The sequence below is a fragment of the Phyllostomus hastatus genome, unplaced genomic scaffold, assembly GCF_019186645.2.
Source record: "Phyllostomus hastatus isolate PE091 unplaced genomic scaffold, TTU_PhHast_1.1 phas_contig_477, whole genome shotgun sequence".
Taxonomy (NCBI): domain Eukaryota; kingdom Metazoa; phylum Chordata; class Mammalia; order Chiroptera; family Phyllostomidae; genus Phyllostomus; species Phyllostomus hastatus.
Genome location: NW_025333889.1, coordinates 5813170 through 5836244, shown reverse-complemented (window position 1 = coordinate 5836244; position 23075 = coordinate 5813170). Strand labels below are relative to the sequence as shown.

Here is a 23075-nt window from a genome sequence, read left to right as displayed (position 1 = left end):
GTGGCAGCGACTATGGGCAGAGAGAAGAGACTGGAAGAATTTTAACTTGAATGGTTAAAAAATCCTCGATTGAGCAGTGTGTAGGATGTGGGTGCTGAAGACCTGGTGAGGACTCAGAAAGGGGGGTGAACATGAGAACAACAACCGTCATTGTCTCAGAAAATACAAAATCATCCTGATCAGCACAAATATGGAGGTTTAAAGGTGTGACCGCCGAGGGCTCAGAAGTAAATAAGAACATGTTTTAGAAAACTAGAGGAAGAAGATTCTCATTATACAGTGACAAAAATTATAACCAAATCCTTTTCTGTAGATATGTGGAAAGAACTTTCTGGATATACACTAAGAAGATTTCTAGGTGATGATGATGATGCAGCTGGTTTGTTTTTGCTGCTTACAGTAAAATGTGAGAGAAAAGAGATAAACTGAGGGTGAGATTGTGAGGCAAAATAAATCAAGACGTGGTAATTTGGAGAAATCTGAGCCTATTCTGGTTGAAAAAGATGGTAAAATTAGAAGATTCACTATCAGGCAAGTGTGCTCTAGAGAATGACTAAGAGTGTGGCTGTACAACTTTTTGCTAGAACCTCAGAAGTAGTAAAAAGCCGGAGTATTCAGTCACAGAAAGGTGCTTTGATGAGATTCTGTGTGTGACTCAGATCCCTTCAGCCATCTCAGCAGGAGCCAAAACTAGGTACGTGATTACGTAGGAAAGATCCGTGGAGGAGCCTTTTGTCTAATGGAGCAGATCCCCATGACATACCTGGGAGACCTATTTGGTTCTTGACTATTTCATGCCAACAGAAACAGAGCCGTCCATGTGTAATCCCTGGAACCTGGAACCTGTTTCTTTACATGGAGAAGGAGGCTTTGAAAATGTGATTAAGTAAATTATCTTGAGATGGAAAGTTACCCTGGATAATCTGGGTGGCCTGGGTGCCCCAATCAAATTAGGTAGGCCTTTAAAAATCAGAAAAGCTGTCCTGCTGTGCGGAGGAACATGTGCCTATGGAAGAACGATCAGAGAGCTGTGATGTGACTGTCTTTACAGAGGAAGACAAGGGGACGATGAGCCAAAAACTGAGGGCAGACTTCAGACGTTGTAACACAATATCAATTGCATGACATATCTAAGTAAAACTATTCACATGTTATTTGTTTTACTTTAATTCAGTACATTATGTACTAGACATTATAAACATTTGACATTTTCCCAATTTAAATATAAAAAATGTTCATTCCTGTTTTAATTTGCATTACTATAATTTTAGTGTATTTGAGCATTTTTCATTGGTTATTAATTATTTGTTTTTCTTCTTCTACAAATGCCTGGATATGCCTTACCAGTGTTGCTGTTATGTTGGTCATTTTTTTCAAAACCATGCTGAACAAGAATAGGTATGCTAATATATTACATAGGTTACATTTTACTTATGTTTGTTAATATTTTGCCTCATTTGTTGATATATTTTAGTTTGTAATATTTTTTAAAAGATTTTATTTATTTATCTTTAGAAGGAAAGGGAAGGAGAGAGGGAGAAAAATATCAATGTATGGTTGCCTTTTGTGCATCCTCTGCTGGGAACTGGCCTGCAACCCAGGCATGTACCCTGACTGGGAATTGAATCAAACCTCAATCCTTTAGTTCACAGGCCCGCACTCAATCCACTGAGCTACACCAGCCAGGTAGTTTGTAATATTATACTCTGTCCTAAAGAAATTTTATAATTTTATAAAATTTTAAACATGTCAAAATTTTTCTTTATGGTTTCTAGGTTTTATAAAGCTTACAAAAATATTTTTCATCTCAAGATTTTAAAAGTATTTCATATTTGCTTTTATAATATCTTATGTACTTAATACTTTTTAATTTTTAAATCTGTAACTCACATAGGATTCACCACTTCATGTATGATATGAGATAGTAGTTACAAGAATTACCCCAACACTTTTTTTCATGAATTGAAATGTCCCTTCATGTGCCTTTCCTTATATTCATGGACCTGTGAATAGTGTTCTACTCTGAAAAACTGGTCTGCTTATAATTCAGTACCAAATTGGTTTAAGTACAAAGATTCAAAGTAAAATCTGCTTTTCCTACTTGTTATGTTTTCTGTTGCAAAAAAGAAAAGATACATTGCAAGAAAAATATTGAGATTTCAGAAGTTCAGTGACACTGATCTTCTGTGGCTTTAAAACATAATCAAGATTTTCTCTTAAAACCACCCCAATTCCTCCGGGAATTTAAAAGTACAACAAGATGGCAGCATGGGTAAACATGGCTCAGGTGCTTGCCCAACCACATCAAAACTGCAACGAAAACATAGAACAACCATCACTCAGAACCATCAGAAACTGAGTTAAATGTAAGTCTGACAACTACAGAATTAAAGAAGCCACATCCATCCAGACTTGTAGGAGGGGCAGAGACATGGAATGGGCTGATCCCACATCCACATGTGGTGGATAAAAATTTAGGAGGGATATCTCGGGAGCAAAGAGTCACAGGCCTACAGCAGGCTCCCCAGGCCAGGGTTCCAGTGTCAGGAAGATAAAAGTCCCCATAACTTCTGGCTGCCAAAATTAGTGGGGATTGAGTCGGTGGAAGAAACTGCAGTCCCAAGCAGTCCTTCTTAAAGATCCCACACACAGACTTAATCAGACTCACTCCAGGTTAGCAGCTTGAAAGACACTAGTGGCATATAGAGAGGAACTGAAGTACCTGACATCAAGGCAAGAGCTGGGGGACAGCATTCCCCCAGAGAGGCAAGCAGAGGCCATTGTCCCCTTTCTGAACTCTCCCCCCACAGAGCAAAAGCCAGCAGGCAAGTGCCATATCTGAGACTCCATCAACCTGGCTGACACTGTTTTCCCCACCCTGGAGATACCCTGAGATTCTGTCCCACCGAATTTACAGCCCACCCAACCTGTTAAGAGTGACTTTTCCATATGAATGGCTGGTCTTGGCTCATGATTCATAACTTCCTAAATCCTCTCAAACAAGCAACAACTGGCCTCAGTGAGCCTCCAGACCCCATATTTCTTGCTAAATGGACCCAGACCCAGCACTGGAAGGATAACTTGGCTTCACCTGGGAATCTCCAAGCCCAGCACAAGTAATAGCTATCTAAAATTGCTTTATAGCTCATGCAGGGTGACCCAAGGCAGACCACAGGTGGGAGCTGACTTTGGCCTGCACCACCTGGGAAACCCCAGAGCCTGAGTATCCAGTAGACAACTACAGACCATGTCAGAGCACCACCACCTACCCATGCACAGCTGATCCTTCACAGAGGACAGGCATTGGTGGTCATTGGTCATAGCCAGTCTTTGTAGCTGACTGGCCTAGGTAAATAGTTCCCATTTAACTGCCAACAGCAATCAAGGCTCAACTACAAGAGGAGGGTTTACTCAGCCCACATGAAGGGTGCACCTGGAGTACTCAGCTTGGGTGACAGGGGAGGCTATACCACTGGACCCTATAGGACACCTACTATATTAGGCCACACTACCAAGACATGGAGTAAAGCAGCTCCACCTAATACAAAGAAACAAACACAGGGAGGCAGCCAAAATGAGGAAACAAAGAAATGTGGCCCAAATGAAAGAACAGAACAAAACTCCATAAAAAAAACTATAACAAAATGGAGATAAGCAATCTATCAAGTGCAGAGTTCAAAACATTTGTTGTAAGGATGCTCAAGGAACTTAATGAGGACTTCAAAAAAGATCCAGTCAGAAATGAAAGATACACTAATTAAAATAAAGAACAACTTACAGGAAATCAAGAGTAGAGTGGCAGAAGCTGAGAATCAAATCAACGATTTGGAATATAAGGAAGCAAAAAACAACCAGTTGGAACAAGAAGAAAAAAAATCCAAAAAAAACAAGGATAAGTAGCCTCTAAGACAACTTCAAGCATTCCAACACTTGCATCATAGGGGTGCCAGAAAAAGAAGAGACAGAGCAAGAAATTAGAAATCTATTTGAAAAAATAATGAAAGAAAACTTCCTTACTTGGTGAAGTAAATGGGCATGCAAGACCAGGAAGCACAGAGAGTCCTAAACAATGTGGATGCAAAGAGGCCCATTCCAAGACATATCATATTTAAAATGTCAAAAGTTAAAGAGAAAATCTTAAAGGCAGCAAGAGAAAAGCAGTTAGTTACCTACAGTGGAATTCTCATAAGACTGTTAGCTGATTTCCTGAAAGAAACTTGACAGGCTAGAAGGGTTTGGCAAGAAATATTCAAAGTCATGGGAAACAGGGACCTACAGCCAAGAATGCTCTACCCAGGAAAGTTATAATTTAGAATAAAAAGACAGATGAAGAGCTTCCCAGGGGAGAAAAAACTAAAGAAGTTCATCATCACCAAACCATTATAATATGAAATGTTAAAGGGACTTATTTTTAAAAATATCAAAACTATGAACAATAAAATGGCAATAAATAAGCAAATGAGAAGAGCAGAGATAGAATCATGGATATGGAGAGCATTTTGATGATTGCCAGGTGGGAGGAGGGTGTGTGGGAACAGGTGAAGGAATGAGGGGATTAAGAAGTACAAATAGGTAGTTACAAAATAGCCATGGAGGTGTAAAGTACAGTACAGGAAATGGAGTAGCCGAAGAACCTATACACATGACTCATGGATGTGAACAGTGGTATGGGATTGCCTGAGGGAGTAGGGAGTGTTGGGGGGAGAGGGGCAAAGAAGGAAATATTGGGAGAGCTATAATAGTGTAATCAATAAAATAGAATTAAAAATAAACTCTGAAAATTAAAAAAATAAAAGTACAATAAATTTAAAGATTAATCTGGGGAGAATTGAAACATTTTCAAGGAGAATGACCTATGCATCTGTTCAAGTCACCTTTTTTGTTCTTCAACAAAATTTTATGGTTTCCTTTATATACATTGTGCATATTCTTATTTTTTCTTGTCAGATTTGCTGAGATACAATTTATATGCAATAGAAGTCATCACTTTAACAAATGTGGGTCTTCATGGCAACACCACCATGATCATGGCACAAGACATTATCATTATCCACAAAGGGCCACCAGTGTCCCTCTTCACACCCTCTGGCCCTTGACAACAGCTGATCTCTTGGTTGTTTTTTTTTTTTGGAAGTGAGTTCATACAATGTGTAGTTTATTTATATATGTTCTTTTTCATTTAACATGCTTTTGAGACACATTGATATTGCTGTATCAGTAGTTACTTCATTTCTATTTCTGAGAAGTATTTCATTGTATGACTATATAGAAGTTTGTTTATCTATTCACTTGTTCATAGGTATTGAGCTATTTCCAGTCTAAAGCTATCACAAAAAAACTGCTAGGAACTTGTTCATACAAATATCTAGGTAGATATGTTATTAACTTTTCTTAATAAATCCTGGGAGTCATACTACTGGTGGATATGAACATAAGTACATGTTCGACACTTTGTGAATCTGCCAAAGTATTTTTCAGAATGATAAGCCTTTTTACATTTCCACTAGAAATGTATAAAGTTCCCATTGCTCTGCATACTCACCAGTACTTGGTATTGTTACTTTTTTTATTTTAGCCACTTTTAATGTATCTGTAATGTTTTTCTTGTAAGGTTTTTTTTTTATTTCCTTAACAATTTATTGTTCTGAACATCTTTTAATTTACTGGCCATCATCCACAGATCTCGTTTGTGAAAGTGTCTGTTGAAATCTTTTACCCTTATTTAATTGGGTTATCTCTTTATTTTGTTAGGTGAAAGAATTATTTATCTATTCTTGTTTCAAGTCCTTCGATGGCTGTCTTACAGTCTCTGGCTTACATTTTCATTTTATAAACACTATCTATTGAAGAACAAAATGTTAAATCTTTGATGAAATCCAATTTAACAGTTTTTTCTTTTATAATCTGCAGTTTTTGGTTTCTAGTTAAGAAATCTTTGCCTAATTCAAAATCCTATGTTTTCTTCAAGAAGTTTCATGGTTTAGTGCTTTCATTTAGATCTGTCATCCAAGTTAATTTTGCATACAATGTTAGGTAAGAGCTTTTTTTTGCATATGGATATCCAATTGTCCCAGCATCATTTGTTGAAAAAAACTATCCTTTCTACATTGAATTAATTGCTTCTACATCCTTTCTGAAAGTCAGTTGGCCACATGATGTGGGGTGAATCTCTGTAATTCTTTTTCTGTTCTATTTATCTATATCTATCCTTACATCAATACTAGACAATCTTGATTACTGTAGCTTTACCATTAGTCCAGAAATCAGGTACAAAGACCTATAATTTTGTTTTTCTTTTCCCAAATACTTTTAGCTATGTAGGCACTTTATATTTGGAAGCTTCTTCTGTCTTTCAGTTTATTCACTTTAACGATCACGTCATTGTCCAAGGTGCCTGCTGAGCTCCAGCCACCATGCCATGCTCTAGGCCATCCATAATAGAAGTGGTGAACAGCAAAAATACTCCTTCCCTCAGAGGTCTGTCTCTTTTATGAGAAGCTTTTCTAGAGCTCCTCTCGTCCCACATCTCACTCATCAAATCTTGAACTGGTGGTCCGGTCAGCTATTAGTGCAGTTATGGACTATGGTATTTTGTCTGGACTATGACATCTCCAAGAATGCAGATATTCTGGTAGTAAATTAGGAATTGAAAATGGATATCTAGAACACAATATGAAGAATTGACTTCATTAGCTCTTAAAAATTTGTTGGAAGTTTTTTTGGAATCTGGTGTGTGACCAATATTTGTAAGTATTTTATATACAGTTTGAACTCCTTGTTGGGTCCTGGCTTCTCCCTATATACACCTTTTTTTTTTATCAAAACCACTGTTTGAATCTACTGAATCTATGGTAGCTTATGTTGTATTTGATGCATCAGGTGTGTATATAGAGATGTGTTAAATTTTCCAAATGACTGAGTATTTGCCAATTCCTTCTTGTTTTGTTATTTTACCATAAATACTTTGACATTTTTTTATGGTTGTTATAACTTAATGGATTTGTTTCTTTATAGGTAGAGTGTTCCTCTTCGTTCTTCTTAATGCTTTTTACATTCAAATCTCTTTTTCAGGGTGCTAATACTGTTACATTAACTTTTGTGTTTTATTTTTCACCCATTTCCATTAAGCCTTCCTATGTGGCTTTGGTTTATGCTTCTTATAATGACACAGCTTTTTGAAGTCTTCTCTGATAATCCTAATCTTTCAATAGTTAAGTTTTATTTATTACTTTTATTATGATCCCTGATATATGTGAACTTATAAATCTATATTCTTGTTAACCACTCTTTCTTTGTGTTTCTGTGTCTCTTTCCTACTTTCTGCTTGATTGAGAAAGAATTTACATTCCATCTTTCTTCTCTATTTGTGTAGAAATTGGAGATAAAATTTCTGTAATCTCTCTAACATGCCCTAATCTCAAAAGATGGCAAGGATTTTACCATGGATTCCCTAAAATTAAACATACCATCTTCATCATTAAGCTATTGTAGTTTAACATTTTGTTATTAATGTTTAATTGCACATTTTGAAATTATTATTGATTTTCAGTCACTATTTACTTAAATTAATTTTTCATCATTTTATGCACTCATCATTATTTTCTTGTTTGGTTTCTTCTTTAGTCTACATGAATAAATCGTTGATTATTTTAGTGAGGGTGTCTAAGCTGAAAAAATGCCTCCCTGAAAGAGAGGCATTTACAGTTGTTGATTGTCCATTATTTTGAAAGGATTTTTATCAAAATTAAAAATTCTAAGTCAACATCTATTTTTCCTCAATGTACTAATATGATTATTGCATTGTCTTCTACACTCTGTCGTGTGGCTGACATTCTCCTTGTATTTTAGCAGTCATTTTTTAGTTAATAAGCCTGTTTTCTTGCCAAAATGTCTTTTTCCAACTATTGAATTATGAAAATTTTAAGGCTACTGAAAACTTGGGAAATTTTTACACTAAACAAAGATTCACAATTAACATGTACTATTTTTGCTTTGTCACATTTCTGTCCATCTATCCATTTCCCCACCCATCCACTAACCATCCTCAAGTCTGAAACATTTTCAAGTTGCAGACAATAGAACGCTTCCTTCCGAACACTTTAGTGTGCATATTATTAACTAGACTTCAGTATCTGTATTTATTTTCTTTGTCTTCTGAGATAAGATTTACAATGAGTTGTGTATTAAGTATATCATTCTATTGATTCTGTTTAAGTTACTTACCTGTAAAACCCAAATCTTTATCAAGAGACGGAATGTGACCATCACCCTGGAACTTAAAAAACCCTCCTCTGAGGAGAGAAGGGAAACTTTATTATCCTGGGATATTTCTAAGGAGGGCGATATTCTCTGTTTTATACTGGTCAGGAAACAAATTTGCCTTCTGACCTGGAGGGCTACATTACCTCTGGCTTCTAAAACCGTTTGCTCTTCACACATCCTTGAAAAGATACTCTGGGGCATGTGGCAACCCATGGAGAGTTGCCTCCCAACAAACTGACCGTGCACAGCAGATCCTGGCAGTCTCCCCATGAGGACAGCACTCTACCAACCGTGACGATTACTGGGACCACTGGAGGCTAGGACCAAATTCATTCCATTGGTCTCCTTCAGTATTTAACAAATTTCCTAAACCATAATTGTTTGAAGCCTTCCATGATTACCCGTACAGTGCAAGTCACCACGTCTGCAGGAGAGGCAAGTGAAGGCTTGGCTTTCACACAAGAGGTACAATCCCAAGGACACACACGGTGGCCCTGAAAGAGAGGCATTTACAGTTGTTGAGGTTCCTAGGGGGAATGTAGCAGCCAGGGTTTGGAAAGGTCTGTTCATTGCTGATGGGGTTGGGAAAGAGGTGGGGACAGGACAGTCTCTCCAATCTGACCTCTTTGGCCATGATGTTCAGATGGCATTTGGTCCCTGCACCTGTACCCAACCACTGAACAACTGAGATTTAGTGTGGGGACATTGTCCAGAGACACTCTGCATGGGATTTCAGATGCTGGCACTAGCCTCTGTTTCTTCATATCTGATGCTGAGTGGCAGACTCAGCATCCAAGTGTTGGAAGACCTGGACCCAGTGGTTTCCTTCTGGAAGAAGGACTCAGGGCAGCTGTGGAAGACAGATATCATTAATGCCTCTCTACCTCCATACCTCCTAGGTGTTTCCTCCTCCGGTGCCTGGATCTTTGCTCTTCTTTTACTGCCACAAAACCTTTGTACCGTTCCACTGGCTGAAACTTTCTGGGACCCTGAAGGAGGTGCCCTCCAGGGTGGTTGGGGAAAGAATGAGGAGTCATTGCCATCAAGGGTCAGAACCAAATCCAGAATTTTCAGAGTTTGTCTCTATAACGCCATTGATCCCCCACCACTTTTGTCCCGATCACAATGCAGAAAGAAGCTGGTCACTTTCTGCCTTCCTTGGGGACAGCTGCCTTCAGTGACAAAGAATCTTAATAGAGGAGAAGTGTGTGCACTTAGATGATCAGAGCATTGAATGTAGCTTCTGAAAAAGCGCACATCATTGTCAGACAGCAAATGGTCCAGCCAGTCATGCAATTTGAGGATTGTTTTAGAGCTTCCTGAGCTCCCCTTTCAACTTTGGAGAAGGCTGATGTGGGGGAGAAGTGAGGCAAAGCAGTGAACACAAACAGCAGGCAGACACCATCTCCATCAGGTCACACCATCACTGTCCCCTCTGCTCCTGAGTCAGAGCTCACACAGGAAGAGGCAGGTAGTCTCAAACTTTGTCTCCAGCGACCTAAGTGCAGGGAAATAGCCCAGCTGCAGAGCTCCCTTCTACCAGGGCAGCAGATGCATGTGTCACTGCCCCATAAGAATCAGGGGACTGAGTGCATGAGGAGCTAAGACAGTTGTGCTGACGCCTGGTGTCTCTGCTTGCTAAAGCATGCTGGTTGTGGGGGCATTGAGAGATATAATGAAGGTAGACATTCTGCCATTAAGTATCAAAAATTCCACTGAAAGAAAGGCTCTGAAACTCTGGAGATTTGTGGAATAAAGTTGTTCAAGTACCCCTGTGACTTTATAGAAATGACCTCAACACGGGAGAAAGTTGTACATGTGTGGTTGTGAAATGAGACCGAATGAAAAAATCTTCTCTTCCAGAGTCAGGAAAGCACAAAGAAGACAATGTGGATATGGAGGCTGAAATACTTCCTGTGATATGTGGGGAGATGAGGGGGCTGTTAATTAAGAGGAAATTTGAACAAGGTAAGTTCCAAGGTTTACTTTAAGTTGCAACCCTATAAAGGAACCACATTAAGTGATAGAATTACCCATGTGAATTTCCCGTCATTCAAGGAACTGAGGCCCCACTGTGGCTTGAAAGAAAAAAGGAAGGGATCCCTAAGATAATATTTTACACTGTAAGCAGTGGTGCATAGTAAGTACTCACCCCCATGTGCAAGTGCCCATGAGGATGCCCCAAGAACCAAAGAGAAGTGCAAGATTGTCAGTCTCTGGGTGGAAAATACTGTACTTTTTATTTTACTTTGAATCAGATATAACAGGGAAGAGGCCCTCAGCCTCCACGTTCACATCCTGTATCCCATCTGGGTAATCACCACCAGGACAGGGTGTTAGATATAGTGAGGAGACCACAGAGTTTAGAGTCAGGAAACCTGATCCCAGCCTCAGCTCTGCTGAGAGTGACAGTGTGAAGACTGGGACCTTCCTGAGGCTGAAATGTCCCTTCTAAGAAATGGATAATAATGTCCTGCCTCCTGGTGTGACTTTGAGAATGAATTTATACATGAATATAAAATATTTTGTGATTTTAACATTATAAAGCTTTTCTATAATGTTCCATTATGTTGAACTTCCTATCAGATTATTCTTAATATGGCCATGTGAAACATTAGTATAAATAAATATTTGCAGCATAACTATTCTTTAAAACAGCTTCCCTGAGATATAACTCATATATAGACAATTCACCACTTAAATTGTAGAATTCACTGTTGAGCATTTGTCGGTTTTGTTCTTTCACAACATTATAAAACCATCATCACAATCTGATTTTAGAACATTTTGTCCCCACTAAAGGAAACCCCATATGACTTAGCTGTCAGTGCCCATTCCCACCCCAGCTCTTCACCCACCCTAAGCAATGAACAATCTGTGTTCTGATCTATAAATTGGTCTAATTTAAGCATTTCCTATTAACTGACTCATACAACATGTGCCTTTCTGTGATGGTTCTTTCACTCAGCATGAAGTACTCAAGGTTACATGTCGTACCGTGTATTATACTTCATTCTTTTTCATTGTCACATAATATGCTAGTCCATGGTATGGATATACAATATTGCATTTACCTACCAGTTTGATTTTCTCATTTTTTAGCTATCATGAATAATGTTGTTTTGTGTAAATTTTTTTAGTGAACATACTTTTATAATTTTTTTTGGTATATACTCTGGAGTGGAATTGCAGGATTATATGGTAATTCTATGTTTAATTTATAGAGGAAAACCCAGACTGTATTCTACAGTATTGCACCAGTTTATATTCCCACCAGGAAAATCTGAGGGCTCCAATTTCTTTGCGTTCTCAGCAACACTGTGATTGTCTGTCTGTTTTATTATGGCCATCTTAGGGGTATGATGTAATTTTTATTTCTTTTTCTCTAATGAATAATGTTGCTAAATGTATGACTACCTTTTACATATAAGTTAAAATTTCCTCTGATTAATATTTCACAATTATTTTAATGTCAGCTACCCATAATTTCAGGATGGAGAAACATCTGCTCAATATAACGCCATTAAACTCAGAGAAAATTGCTTAGAGCCATTGTGAATGACAGGGCCCGCACTTGAGATTTTATTCAAAGCAGGACATTTCTTTGGAGGGGATTTTCAGGCTGGGTTTGGGCATTCTGAAATATGGAAGGGGAGGCCAGACTCTCCTGCTATTGATCTTGAACCCAGATTGGGTGACATCAGATCCAAAGTGGTGGGAGGCTAACCTCTGAGCTCTGAGGACAAAGAGGGGTCAGGATCAATGTACCCTGGTCTTACAGGAGCCACAAGGAAGTGCATAAGAACTGCAGATGGAAACTGGCTCACCCCCAGGGAATTTGAAGTCAGAGGAGGCTACGAAAAAGCAAGTAACTGGAAGACCAGCCTGACGTGCGGTGGAAAAACCCTAAAACGGCTGATGGAGGTATTTCAGTGACAGGGGCAGGAGGTGTGACTTCCTTTGTTGTGGTCAAAGATGAGGCCGCTATGTGTTCACCCAATATATGCTGAGCTGTGGCTAGAGCCCAAAGGCCCCTGCCTGTAACTTTCTCCCAGGAAGAGGTACCCCACACTCACACCTCAGTACAAGACAGCATGTCCGCTTGTCACAGGGGCGCTGTCAGGGTGGCTGCAGGGGCTTGGAGGAGGGAAAGGTCACTCTGACCCAGGTGCTTGCAGACAGCTTTAGGTACTGAAAGAAAGAGGACTGTCTGCAGTCAAACAAGTAGGCAGAACACACTCCAGAGAAAGAGTGGTGTAAACACCAGAAGCACAATTACTGTGATTCTGTGAGTTGAGGTAGATGGATTTTGTGTGATTCAGCATCATCTGTCAATTAGGGCTGTTTGCAGAGGGATTTGATTAATGCCAAACTGAGGAGTTTAAAGTCGTAACATAGACAGTGCAGAACCAGGGAGTCTCCTGAGGTGTGACATGACATATTTAAACAGTATCTCAGACAATGTGGGGCCCTGAAATGACTTCAATGTCTTTCAGCCCAAGAAATCTACAGTCAACCTGCAAGGCTCAGCTCCCATGTCACTCCTGTCTGAATGTTCCCTGACTGACCTGCCCTGGCCACCCCTTCCCTGGGCCCCCTGAACTCACTATTGAGGCCCTTCTGATACTGTTTTATTCTTATCCTTCCATGCATTCTTTTTGTCTCTCTAGACCCCTCTAGGGTTTGTCCATGACTGTGTGTCCAACATTGTCCAGAGTGTGTGACACCCTGCAGGTGTGGGACACGTGTGTGTCAGTTGAATAGGCCTGGTGTGAGGAGGCAGGTGTGAGTGGTGTTGGTGGGAATGGAAAGGAGGGGAGAGGTGTCACAGATTATGAAGGAAGAATCTCTCAAAACTTAGGGGGAAAAAGCACAAAGCAAGGAAACCCATTCTACAGATGCTTTTCTGGGTACTGCTGATGAAGTCTAGAATAAGTATAGGTGAGAAGAGGGAGATGGTTTCTCAGTGAGCTGACAGTGTGATATCTAAGAAGAAATATTAACGAGGATGTTGGAATGCCAGGTTCACAGTACATAAATACAGGCTATCCATACACTCAGATATTTTTATCTTTCAGGAAGACAAAGTACCTACACCTCCAACAACATGTGGCAGGAGCAAAAAGGTGAGTATTACTTTACATAATTTCCTATTACATAACTGATTTTATATATACTGCATTTTTTATGGTTTCTCAATTGTAGGATTATCATTAAGTTTCTTCTACTCCCCTCCCTTGCCTTTTTTTTTATTTTATTCTGTTTCATTTTATTTTATTCATTTATTTTGCATGCCCTCAGAGTTGTTCCACTGAACAGTAGGTTGTGTGCAAGGTTGTCTGTGAACTGTAGACCGTGCAAGATGGGGATGATAAGGAGCCACCAAATAAATCTCATTGCTGAGTTTCAGCTACAGATGCAGATGCGGTCAGGGTGTCAAGCTGTAAAAGCAAACATGACGATGGAATGCATAAAAAGATTTCTTAATAAGGTCCCAGGGTCATCTTCAAGTCCATCCCAGATTTTTTTGATAAAGGTTACTATTTTCTAACTTTAATGAAATCTAATGAAAAAGAAGTTTGCTTCCCATCATCCAGAGGAACCCGTCTAGAAGATAGTCTCTCTTGAGACATACAGGAAACCATATACTACTTCACGAGGGAAACTAAAAATGTATTTCTTTTCTGATTTTTACACATTCATCCTTCAATAAAACATACACACAGGCAAACAAAATTCCTTCTCAAGCAGAAATTATTGGCAAATTTTTCATGAGGATGTTGCTGTTGGGGAGGGAGCTCTTGGGAGGTGGATGTAGCTTAGGTGAGAAGCTGACCTGGAAAATTGTTTATTTTGATGCCACCCCTTTGGCTCCACCTCACGGGCTGAGCAGGCCTCCTTTCTGTCTGTGAAAGTGGTTTCTCCTTCTGCGGAAGAAGGCTATGGAGGCAACAAACACACACATAATATGAGTGCAGATTCCAGACAAAGGGGTAGTTTTTACAACATTGGGTATAAATGAGAACTTGAGAAGGAGGGGAAGGTGTGAGGTGCCATTCTCACACACTTCAGGTAGAAATGGCCACCCAGGACACTCACAGAATTCTACATTAGCTTACACAGAGCTGGCCACTGGGACTTCATCTAACACTGGGAATGTGAGGTCCAGGCCTGGACATTATCTGATGTTCTGGGTCTTTTGAACACCCAGATATTGGGACATTTCTCTTTACTAAACCACAGGGTTTAGTAAACCACAGGGTTTAGTAAAGAGAAATTACTGTTGGACCTAGTCAGTGACTACTTTAAAGTCTCTACCATTCTCCATGGGTATAGAGTTACCTTATCTGGATTACCTGAAAGAGCTAGCAACTTCCAACCCCCAGATTCTATCCTTATCCATGGGTGCAACAGTTTGCATCAACAAGGTTCAATTTCCCATACATTTTGTGTATTTGGTTTTATTGATCAAGAATCAAAGTGACCCCAAGTGGCAGATCTCAGGACACATTACTACCTCAGTGGGTCCTCTGTACCTCTCAGAACTTCTCTTGTTGATGGAGACCCTGGTTTCTGGAAATGTCAGTGTCACTCTTGACACCACATGACAGCTTCTTGTTTCCTGATGAGGGCCACTTATACTTTCTGGCGACAGCTGCTGTTTGTCAAATAATCTGAAATACTGAGATGGAACATTTATTTTTGTACGCTAATATTTGCTAAAAAAATAGCAAGTAATCTCTTTTCCTAAGTGAAACAATACTCATGTATTTACTCATTAAACATACAATTATTGAGTGCATAAGAAATGCTCAATATCCATAAAGAAGATTGAAATAATATCCCTGACCTCAAGGATTGTTTCAACTTCATCATCTACCATGGAAGCATTATTGGAAGCAGAGGATTCTAGGATACCCTAGAGGCAGACAGTGACATGACCATTTCTCAGGTCACTTTCCAGTGGATCACACTAGTCTGTGACCTCTCTGCCCTGGGTGGAGATAAAAGCTGAGGCTGCCTGAAGGAAAGGAGGCCAAGTCATTCTACTGAAGGCACAAAAGCACTGCAAGTGTACTGCACAGTGGCCAGAGTCCTGTGAAAAGTCAGCCAGGTGCCATCTTGGGATTTGGATGAATGGAGAGGAGCGTGACCTTCTGGAAGGAGAATTGGAGTATGGAGGACCTTGGATTCATTTTTATCATTAGGGTGGTGGCTTAGAAGAGCTGCAGGAGGGGTTGGAGTTCTATCTAGGACATTTGCATGGGTCCTGTACAACAGATGGAGACCCAGAGGATCCTGTCATATCACGAACAGCCGGAGGTCCATGGAGAGGCGAAGGCAACTGTTCCGGCAAGAGTACCCTTGCTAATAATAATATTTCTTAGGATAGATATTATAGGCCAATTGAACAATGACATATAATATCCTCAGGCATTAATAACCACACTGTTTCCGTCTAAATCTCAATTTAGACTGTACTGGAATCACCTGAAGACCCTTGAAAAATAATATTGCCCAAATCTAACTCCAGACAAAATTTCTATTTAACCACTCTGAATCATGACTTCTGATCTTTGTGTGTCTTTAATCAAGATATAATACAGACTGTGAGAAACAGACCCCTTTTCTTTATGTATTAAGGTGGAACCATTCATTGGGGTCTCAGCATCCCTGTATGCAGGGGACCCTAAAGGAACAATGGAACTAGCAAAGGAAGCTTAAATTTTACGCTAAGAAGACAGGGGATTGACTGGATTTGAGATATGAACAAGAGTATAGACCCATGATGGATTCTCAGGTTTGCCATGGAAGGTGTACATTTTATGAAATGGAAGCTTCCAGAAAGAACATGTAGTGGGTGTGGGGACAGGAGAATACATTCAGTTTTGACTGCATGAATTTGGGGTGTGATCCAAGGACCCAGGAGGAGGTGCTGGGTAAGAACAGGGATGTGCACAAAGGCAGGAGACAGGCTGGACAGCTGGGAGCTGGAGACACAGCAATGGAACTGCAGCTCTGAGAGTGATTTGACCATCTGGGGCCAACTGAATGGCCAAGATGGAAACCTGAGGGATTCTGTCTAAATGTTGGAGGAGCACAAGGATGGAAAGGGAAAGGGATATAGCACTGAGTCTGAGGAAGTAACCCCAGGAGAAAGATGGCACAGAATGCATGTGTTTGGAAAAGCAGAAGGAGTCACAGTAGACAAGGGTGGATGCTGTCATCCCTGCCTCCTCCTGGTCCTCAACAGCCCACTTCCCTCCACCCAGCACTCATCAATGTGGGGGCCAGTCCCCAAGTACACTTCATTTGTGTCACCTCAGATGGTCACAGGAGGGAAGGAATTTCTCCAATAGACCATGGGATAGATAGGATGTTTCTATCTTTCTGGGAAGAAAAACCTTCAAGTGGTTCTCAAACTGTCTGGATTCTCTAAGAAGACAGAACCAGGAGAGCAACCAGGGGGAGATAGAGTTTCTACAATTTTCTCATTCATATGTAAGTGCTGATTTTCATTTTTTTAAAAAGTGGTTTTCGGTTTTAATCATCATTTCTTCATCCCACTGATGAGGGAGGGATACCCACCAGACTGTTGGGGGGATGGCACGCCATGGCCTCTGTCACTGGAGGATGGATTGACAGGTGTTTATTCACCACACACAACCCAGTCCCAGGAAAGAGGGCAGAGTCCCCTGCAAGCATCACCGAGGTTGCTCTCAGTAACCGAGTGGACAGCCAGGGGACAGGAGGGTGCCAGGGTCCCTGATTTCTGTAGGAGGCTGTGTCTGCTTTGTGTGAAAGATTCCATGACTGGCAGGGAACTGAAACCTGATATTCTAGGATGAGCAAGGTCAGTGGTGGTCCCTTGACGAAGACTGTTATTTAGCTATGAAACCTTATTCAGGGGAGCAAGCTGGGGAGAGGCACGTGCAGATAGGCTGTCCAAGGCCATCTCAGTGTTACCAGGTGTCACAGCAGCACCTGACACTGAGCTTTAACATTAGTCCTTACACTGTGTTTTCTTCACTAACAAAGGGCTCAGTCACAGATCAGTGTTTTTGTTTATAATAAATACACGTGTTTGTATAGAACACAGTGTATCTTCGTATCTGCTCTACAAATTTATTTGGGTTGAATGGGTAGGAGTTCTGCTACAAGACTTGGATGCAAATACTGTCAAATTTTATCTTCTCCAAATAAAATGAAATGTGGTTTTCAGGTCGGAGTCCCTCAAGAAACCAGACGGAAGCAGAGAGCCAGGGAGCAGGGTTTATCAATGGGGAATAAGAGGGAACGTGCAGCCAACCAAGGGAGGTTGGGACTTGCAGGGGAAAGTGGAGAAAGTGGAGCCAGCCATGGGAGGTTAAGACTTGCTTGGTTGTTCTTAGGGCAGAGTTTTTAAGCACAAAAACACGCGAAGGGTAACTGGTTAGGGTTTCAGAGTCTGATTGGCTAGAGCTGACTGCTGGGTGCCGTTTCTGCTGGCCATTGTTCTTGATACATCTTGTCAGGCTCAGGTTAAAGCTGCATCTTGTTACACTGGATAGGCCCACCCCAGACCCCAATCTTCGCTGGGCATCTGTTTGCCCTGGGTAAGGTTAGCAGGCATTTTCCCAGGCAGGCATTTTCCCAGGTTAGTTTCCCATGGTGTACTTTCCTGCCTGGGGATTTTTCCACTCCTTCTAGGCCTACCTAGGTCTGTCAGTAGTTAAAGGCCACATATTGAGACTGGTAACGATCCAGTTTCAGTTGAGTGCATTGGTGGCAGCGGCGGGGGGTGGTTGGTGGGGTACCTCCACATGGTTTATACAACACAGCAATTGCCACACTCCCTGGCCACTCAGAGATGGAGCTTCCACACCTCACATGTGCAGCTGAATCACGGGGCATCTTCCTCGGGATTCCGGATTCAAAGAGCTCCATGTGCCGTGGCACCACTTGGCCATCTGTGCCCATGGTCTTTCCAACCCAAAGGCACCGTTACACAGCCAAGGGCCCTCTAGGCACAGAACCCACAGTCCAGGACCCCTACCAGGCCCTTCAACTCATGGGGAACGTTCAGCCAACAAAACAGTATCAGTGTTTTCTTAGAGGTTTATTCCATCTTATTAATTTCCCAACATACCACCTTTCCATGATTCAGACATTGAAGTGTACGCAAAGGGATTTACCACTTTTTTCAAAACCGTGTCCTATCTGCAGGTTCATAAAATGATTCCTATGAAATCATCTTCTTGTTTCGTTGCTTGCCTTTCTGTGTTGGAATCTCTGGTTTTATAGGAAAAACCACTTTGGTCTGGTCCCACAGGCCCCTCCTCCTGCACTTCACTGCAGAACAAGAATCCCTCTTCTGGAACGCCCCCTCCATGCTGTCCCCTCACAGCTCAGAGAAACACATAAGAATCCTTGCCGTTTGCACAGAGGCCACGAGTCCTAGATTCCCACAGCACTGGTCATCAAGGGCCCGTGGAGATGTGGACATTGTTTTACCTTCTAGGGGGGAAACTCAGACAAATGCAAGATCTGCCAGGATGGAGCAAAGCTCTTCCCCTGTGAAAAATGTCGGAACTTCTTTCATGAGAACTGTCACCTCCCACCTGTGGACACTAAGAGGTTTGTGAGATGGAGATGCAGCCCCCTGTCTCCTTTAGGGACCCTTCCTCCTGCCGTGCACACCCCCCGTGGGGGGTTCCTCCTTGAGTCCCGATGGGGACAGAGTGGGGCCGGATGCACAAGTTCAGCAGTACGATCCTGGGAGCTGCTAAAACATGCCGGCAGCGGGAGGGGAATGTTCTCCTCTCTCGTCTGAGAGGCTGAGGCTGTTGGATGGGTCCCTTGCCTTCATACTGCTGCTGTCCTTTCCAGAACTCTCCAAGCACAGACTCCTAGAAATGCCAGCTGTTTGTGTTCTGCTTTATTCAAAAAGGCAGGAAACATGGACAATGTTCCTCATTTTGCCATGTTCTCAACAAGCTGATCAAGGCTGGAAATGCCCATGGGTTAAGGTCCAGTCTCCGGCACTCAGGCCGCGTGTACAGCAGCTCCTTGTGCTCCCAGCAGCTCAGTCAGGGAGAAGAGAGCTCACCACCCACCCTGACACCACCCTCCACCCAATCACCCCCCATGGCTACCCCCTATGGGAGGAGGGTCATCACATGAGAATCTTGGAGACCCTGGAAGGTGTCCCCTTCACTCCCCGGCTGTGCCTACCTGCCATTCCCGAAAGGGAAACAGGGGCAGCCATAGGGATGGTGTCTGTTTCTTGGCTTTGCCCTTTCTCACTTATATCTGGCATCTCAGGAACGGTTGGCGTTGTACCTCCTGTACAATAGACAGTCTACCAAAAAGCCAGCAGCATTACAGGGAATCTGAGGTCCTGGAGAGACAGATGGAGCCTCAGGAGAAGTTGGTGAGTTGGATTCCAACCCCAAGCCTCCTTTCTGTCGACGTGTGGGAAGTCAGTCGGTCGCAGGATGAGGGGGAGGGTGCACAATGGTGCCTGCTCCTCTGCCCGCCCCTCAGCCACACTGAAACCTCCCCAGGACCACTTTGCAGGGGAAAAAAAAAAAACTCAGCCATGACATGTTCGTGTCCAAAAGCAGTACCAGTTTGGGGACACTTCTGGAGGACTAGAGTGGGCGCGCGTGTATCTGGGCATGGCTACGTGCCCCTTCTCCCCAAGCTGCTTTTCATTCCCAACCTCCTTCTTTTGCAGAAATGTGCATTCCTCCTCTTAAAGTTATATGGCCCTTTAGAGAATGGCATTTTCCTGAAAATTCCTGAAAATGAAAATTATGTGAGTAACAACAGCCAGCCATGATTACAGGCCTTCGTGATATTACCCTGACCTTGACCCCACGGACTCTTGTGGGGTTTATGATGGGAAGCCCCTGGGAGGAGAACATGAGCTGCCTTTACCTTCACCTTGCATTTCTGTTGGATTTGATGGGAAACCACAGAAGGCAGACAGTGAACTGTGTCAGCAAATCTCCTGTCGATATATTTTTCACTAGGTTGAAAAGGCTTCTCAATGCCTAGAGAGACTTAGGATGTTGGACAAAGTCAAGAAGAGTCTAAATGAGGGAGACTACACCAAAGTGGAAGATTTTGTGCAGGCCATGCACACCCTGTTCCAGGACCCCAAGGTAGGTGGTTCTCCCCGTTTCCATTGCATGTTCTTGCCGTGAGTTGCTCTGCTCTCATTTCCTGGTGCGGAGAAATTGTCGTGTCCCTCATCTTTCATGATGAGCCTGTACAAGCAATGGTTCAGGAAGTGAGTGACTTTTTAAACTCAGGACTTAAGCTCACCAGACAAAGTAACAGTGAGCCAAGAGGTGTCCCTGCAACCCAATTTACGTTCCCCAGAGCTCATTCTCTGCAATGGTGACAAGTGCCCATTGAGAACAATGACATCCTCCCTGCTCCAAACCTAAGGAGATTGCATCCTAAAGTCATGTTGTTGGTCTTATCTCTCCCCAAATGTACTCAATCAGACCTCTAAGAAATCCCAAATTGCAGAGTCTTTTGCATGGGAATGGACCACATAGTTAACAGGGGTCACCAGAGGGGAACAGAAGTGACAATGCGAAAGAAAGGTCACTGGTTGTACTTAGACATCTGTGATATTTGATTTCTATTAAGATCTTAGATTAGTTTTGTAACTCTCACTAAAAGAAACAACCCAAACCTCAGAAGTAAGAGTCCTCAAGTGTGATAGTGATTTCCCATTTTCTCTCTAGTCCTCAAAAATTAATCAAGCTCTTAGGAAACAAAAGTTGCCCTTAGCTGCATGTGTTTTTAAACTTAACCTGGTTAATGTAACTTCAGTGTTTCAGACAAGAGTCCTGATCATTTCAGTTGCAAGGCATCATTTCAATTGCTGATGACAGTGATAATGAGTGTCATTATTTCTCTGTTTTTTTTTCCCCAGTGCAACAACTCAGAGCTAACAGAGGAAGAATTTAAGAAGAATTTCAAAGAGGTCTTCACTATTCAGGAAACTAATTAGAACAGTTCACTGGTGTAGTGGGTGCTGTTGGGACCCTGAAAAGTCCCACTTTCAGGCAGATTTCTTATCCCCCTGCTGCGATGAGGGTTGGCTGCCAATGCCACCTTTCCCCAGGGTATTGCCTTGGGCAAGTGGAGCCCTAGCCACCTGAACATTACACCTCTTTGGCCTGGGGGGTTGGTCCCCACCCCCCAAGTTGAACCAACCATGTACAGTGATTGTGTTTCCACGCCCCCAGGGACTCAAGCTAGAGCTATTGTCCAGCTGTGGGCGTGTCCTTGCTTAGCTTCCCCCTCCACGGTATCCCGCTTCCCTTACCCTCCTCCTTCTGAGAGCATTCTCAAAATAAACCACTTATTTAAGAGACTTTATCTCAGACTTTGCTTTTATGGAACCCACCTTAACATAATGGTCTTAGCAAGCCAGCCCTAGGCATGGAGTTCTGAGCTGGATCGCTGCCTAGCCAGATGATTAAAGGCAGAATAGTGATAGTACCTGGGGTGTTCGAGCAGTGCAGCTGCAAAAACATTCACCCGCAGGACATGGAAGGAGGTGTGGGGGAAGAGATATACTGATGCGATTGGCTAGCATTAACAAATGAAGGCATAGTATCTATAAGAACTCTATAATTTGGTGGCTATTTCTAAGCATCACTAATGTATTAAAAAACTGAGTACATGACAGGCATTATGTGTATTAATTACCACCTGCACCTGGAAGGCAACAGTGAGGAAAGCCTGGCACAGGCCTAATTTAATGAATGGCAGAAATTCAGAGAAGGCTGGATCTAAGCTCAGGGTGGCCTCTTGAGTCACAGGCAAGGCCCTGAAAGAGAATGAAACTTCTATCAGTGGGTGTCCAAGCTGCAGCCCGCAGGCCATGTGCAGCCCGGGATGGCTGTGAATGAGGTCCAACACAAAATCGTAAATTTACTTAAAACATTGTGAGGTTTTTTTGTGAGGAAGGAAGGGAGGGAGGGAAGGAGAGAGGGAGGGAAGGAGGGAGGGAGGAAGGGAGGGAGAGAAGGGAAAGAAAGGGAAGGGAAGGGAAGGGAAGGGAAGGGAAGGGAGACATCCTGAAACTCAGAATGGAATTTTCTAGGTAGATGCAGTGAGAACTCTGAACTCTAGATCTTTCTGAACCCACAGGCCTGCAAATCAGTCCTCTGTCCCTGTGGGTAGGCAGACCCCTGCCCTACCCGCCATCTTACCCCAATTAAGACTGTACAGAGTTATCTCAGCATCACAAAACTAGGAATATAAGAGATAAGGCTGCTAGCTGATGAGATAGTTTACCCCAACAGAGCTGCAGGACTGGCCACATGTACCAGCAGGAACTAGGAGATCTGTGTGGGAATGGATCCTGGAAAGACAATGTTAGAACATAGCACTGGTGGGCAGTGGAGGCTGCTGATACAGGCACACTCTCCTGGGCCACAGAGTTCAGTTAGCCTGGCAAGCTCCAAAGTCAGTGATTCTGGGTGGCTCCTAGAGGATCCCTATAAAGCACAGAGCATACCAGATGAAGTGAAAGAAGAAATACCAGACTCGCCAAGTCCGACAAAATGGGGAAGACCCAAAAGCATTAGGAAAATGGCACAGCCTTACTCTCTACAGCAGGAAAACCCATCCAGCAGGTGGCTGCACCCTCAGGAGGCCTCAGAGACACCACCTTAACAGGCATAAGGAACGCCCTGTTAAGGCACCTTCATCCTTGAGGTGCGCAGGCGGGACTGCCCTCTGTGGGCTGAGATAATGTAGGAGTGGTGTGCAGAGCTGGGTTCCCTCGCAGCAAAGGAAAT

General features: G+C 42.4%; 1 protein-coding gene across 1 annotated transcript in view; it reads left to right on the top strand.

Annotated features, from left to right (window-relative positions):
- LOC123823229 (nuclear body protein SP140-like protein) overlaps positions 1 to 21645 on the top strand; it is a 58683-nt gene extending 37038 nt beyond the window's left edge. The window contains exons 10-17 of the mRNA XM_045845715.1: positions 10126 to 10230; positions 12044 to 12186; positions 13341 to 13388; positions 18764 to 18879; positions 19567 to 19675; positions 19982 to 20062; positions 20280 to 20411; positions 21197 to 21645. Of these exons, the coding sequence (XP_045701671.1) occupies positions 10126 to 10230; positions 12044 to 12186; positions 13341 to 13388; positions 18764 to 18879; positions 19567 to 19675; positions 19982 to 20062; positions 20280 to 20411; positions 21197 to 21274 (812 nt within the window). The 3' untranslated portion in view covers positions 21275 to 21645. The remainder of the gene's footprint in view (positions 1 to 10125; positions 10231 to 12043; positions 12187 to 13340; positions 13389 to 18763; positions 18880 to 19566; positions 19676 to 19981; positions 20063 to 20279; positions 20412 to 21196) is intronic.
- Positions 21646 to 23075: the final 1430 nt, after the last annotated feature.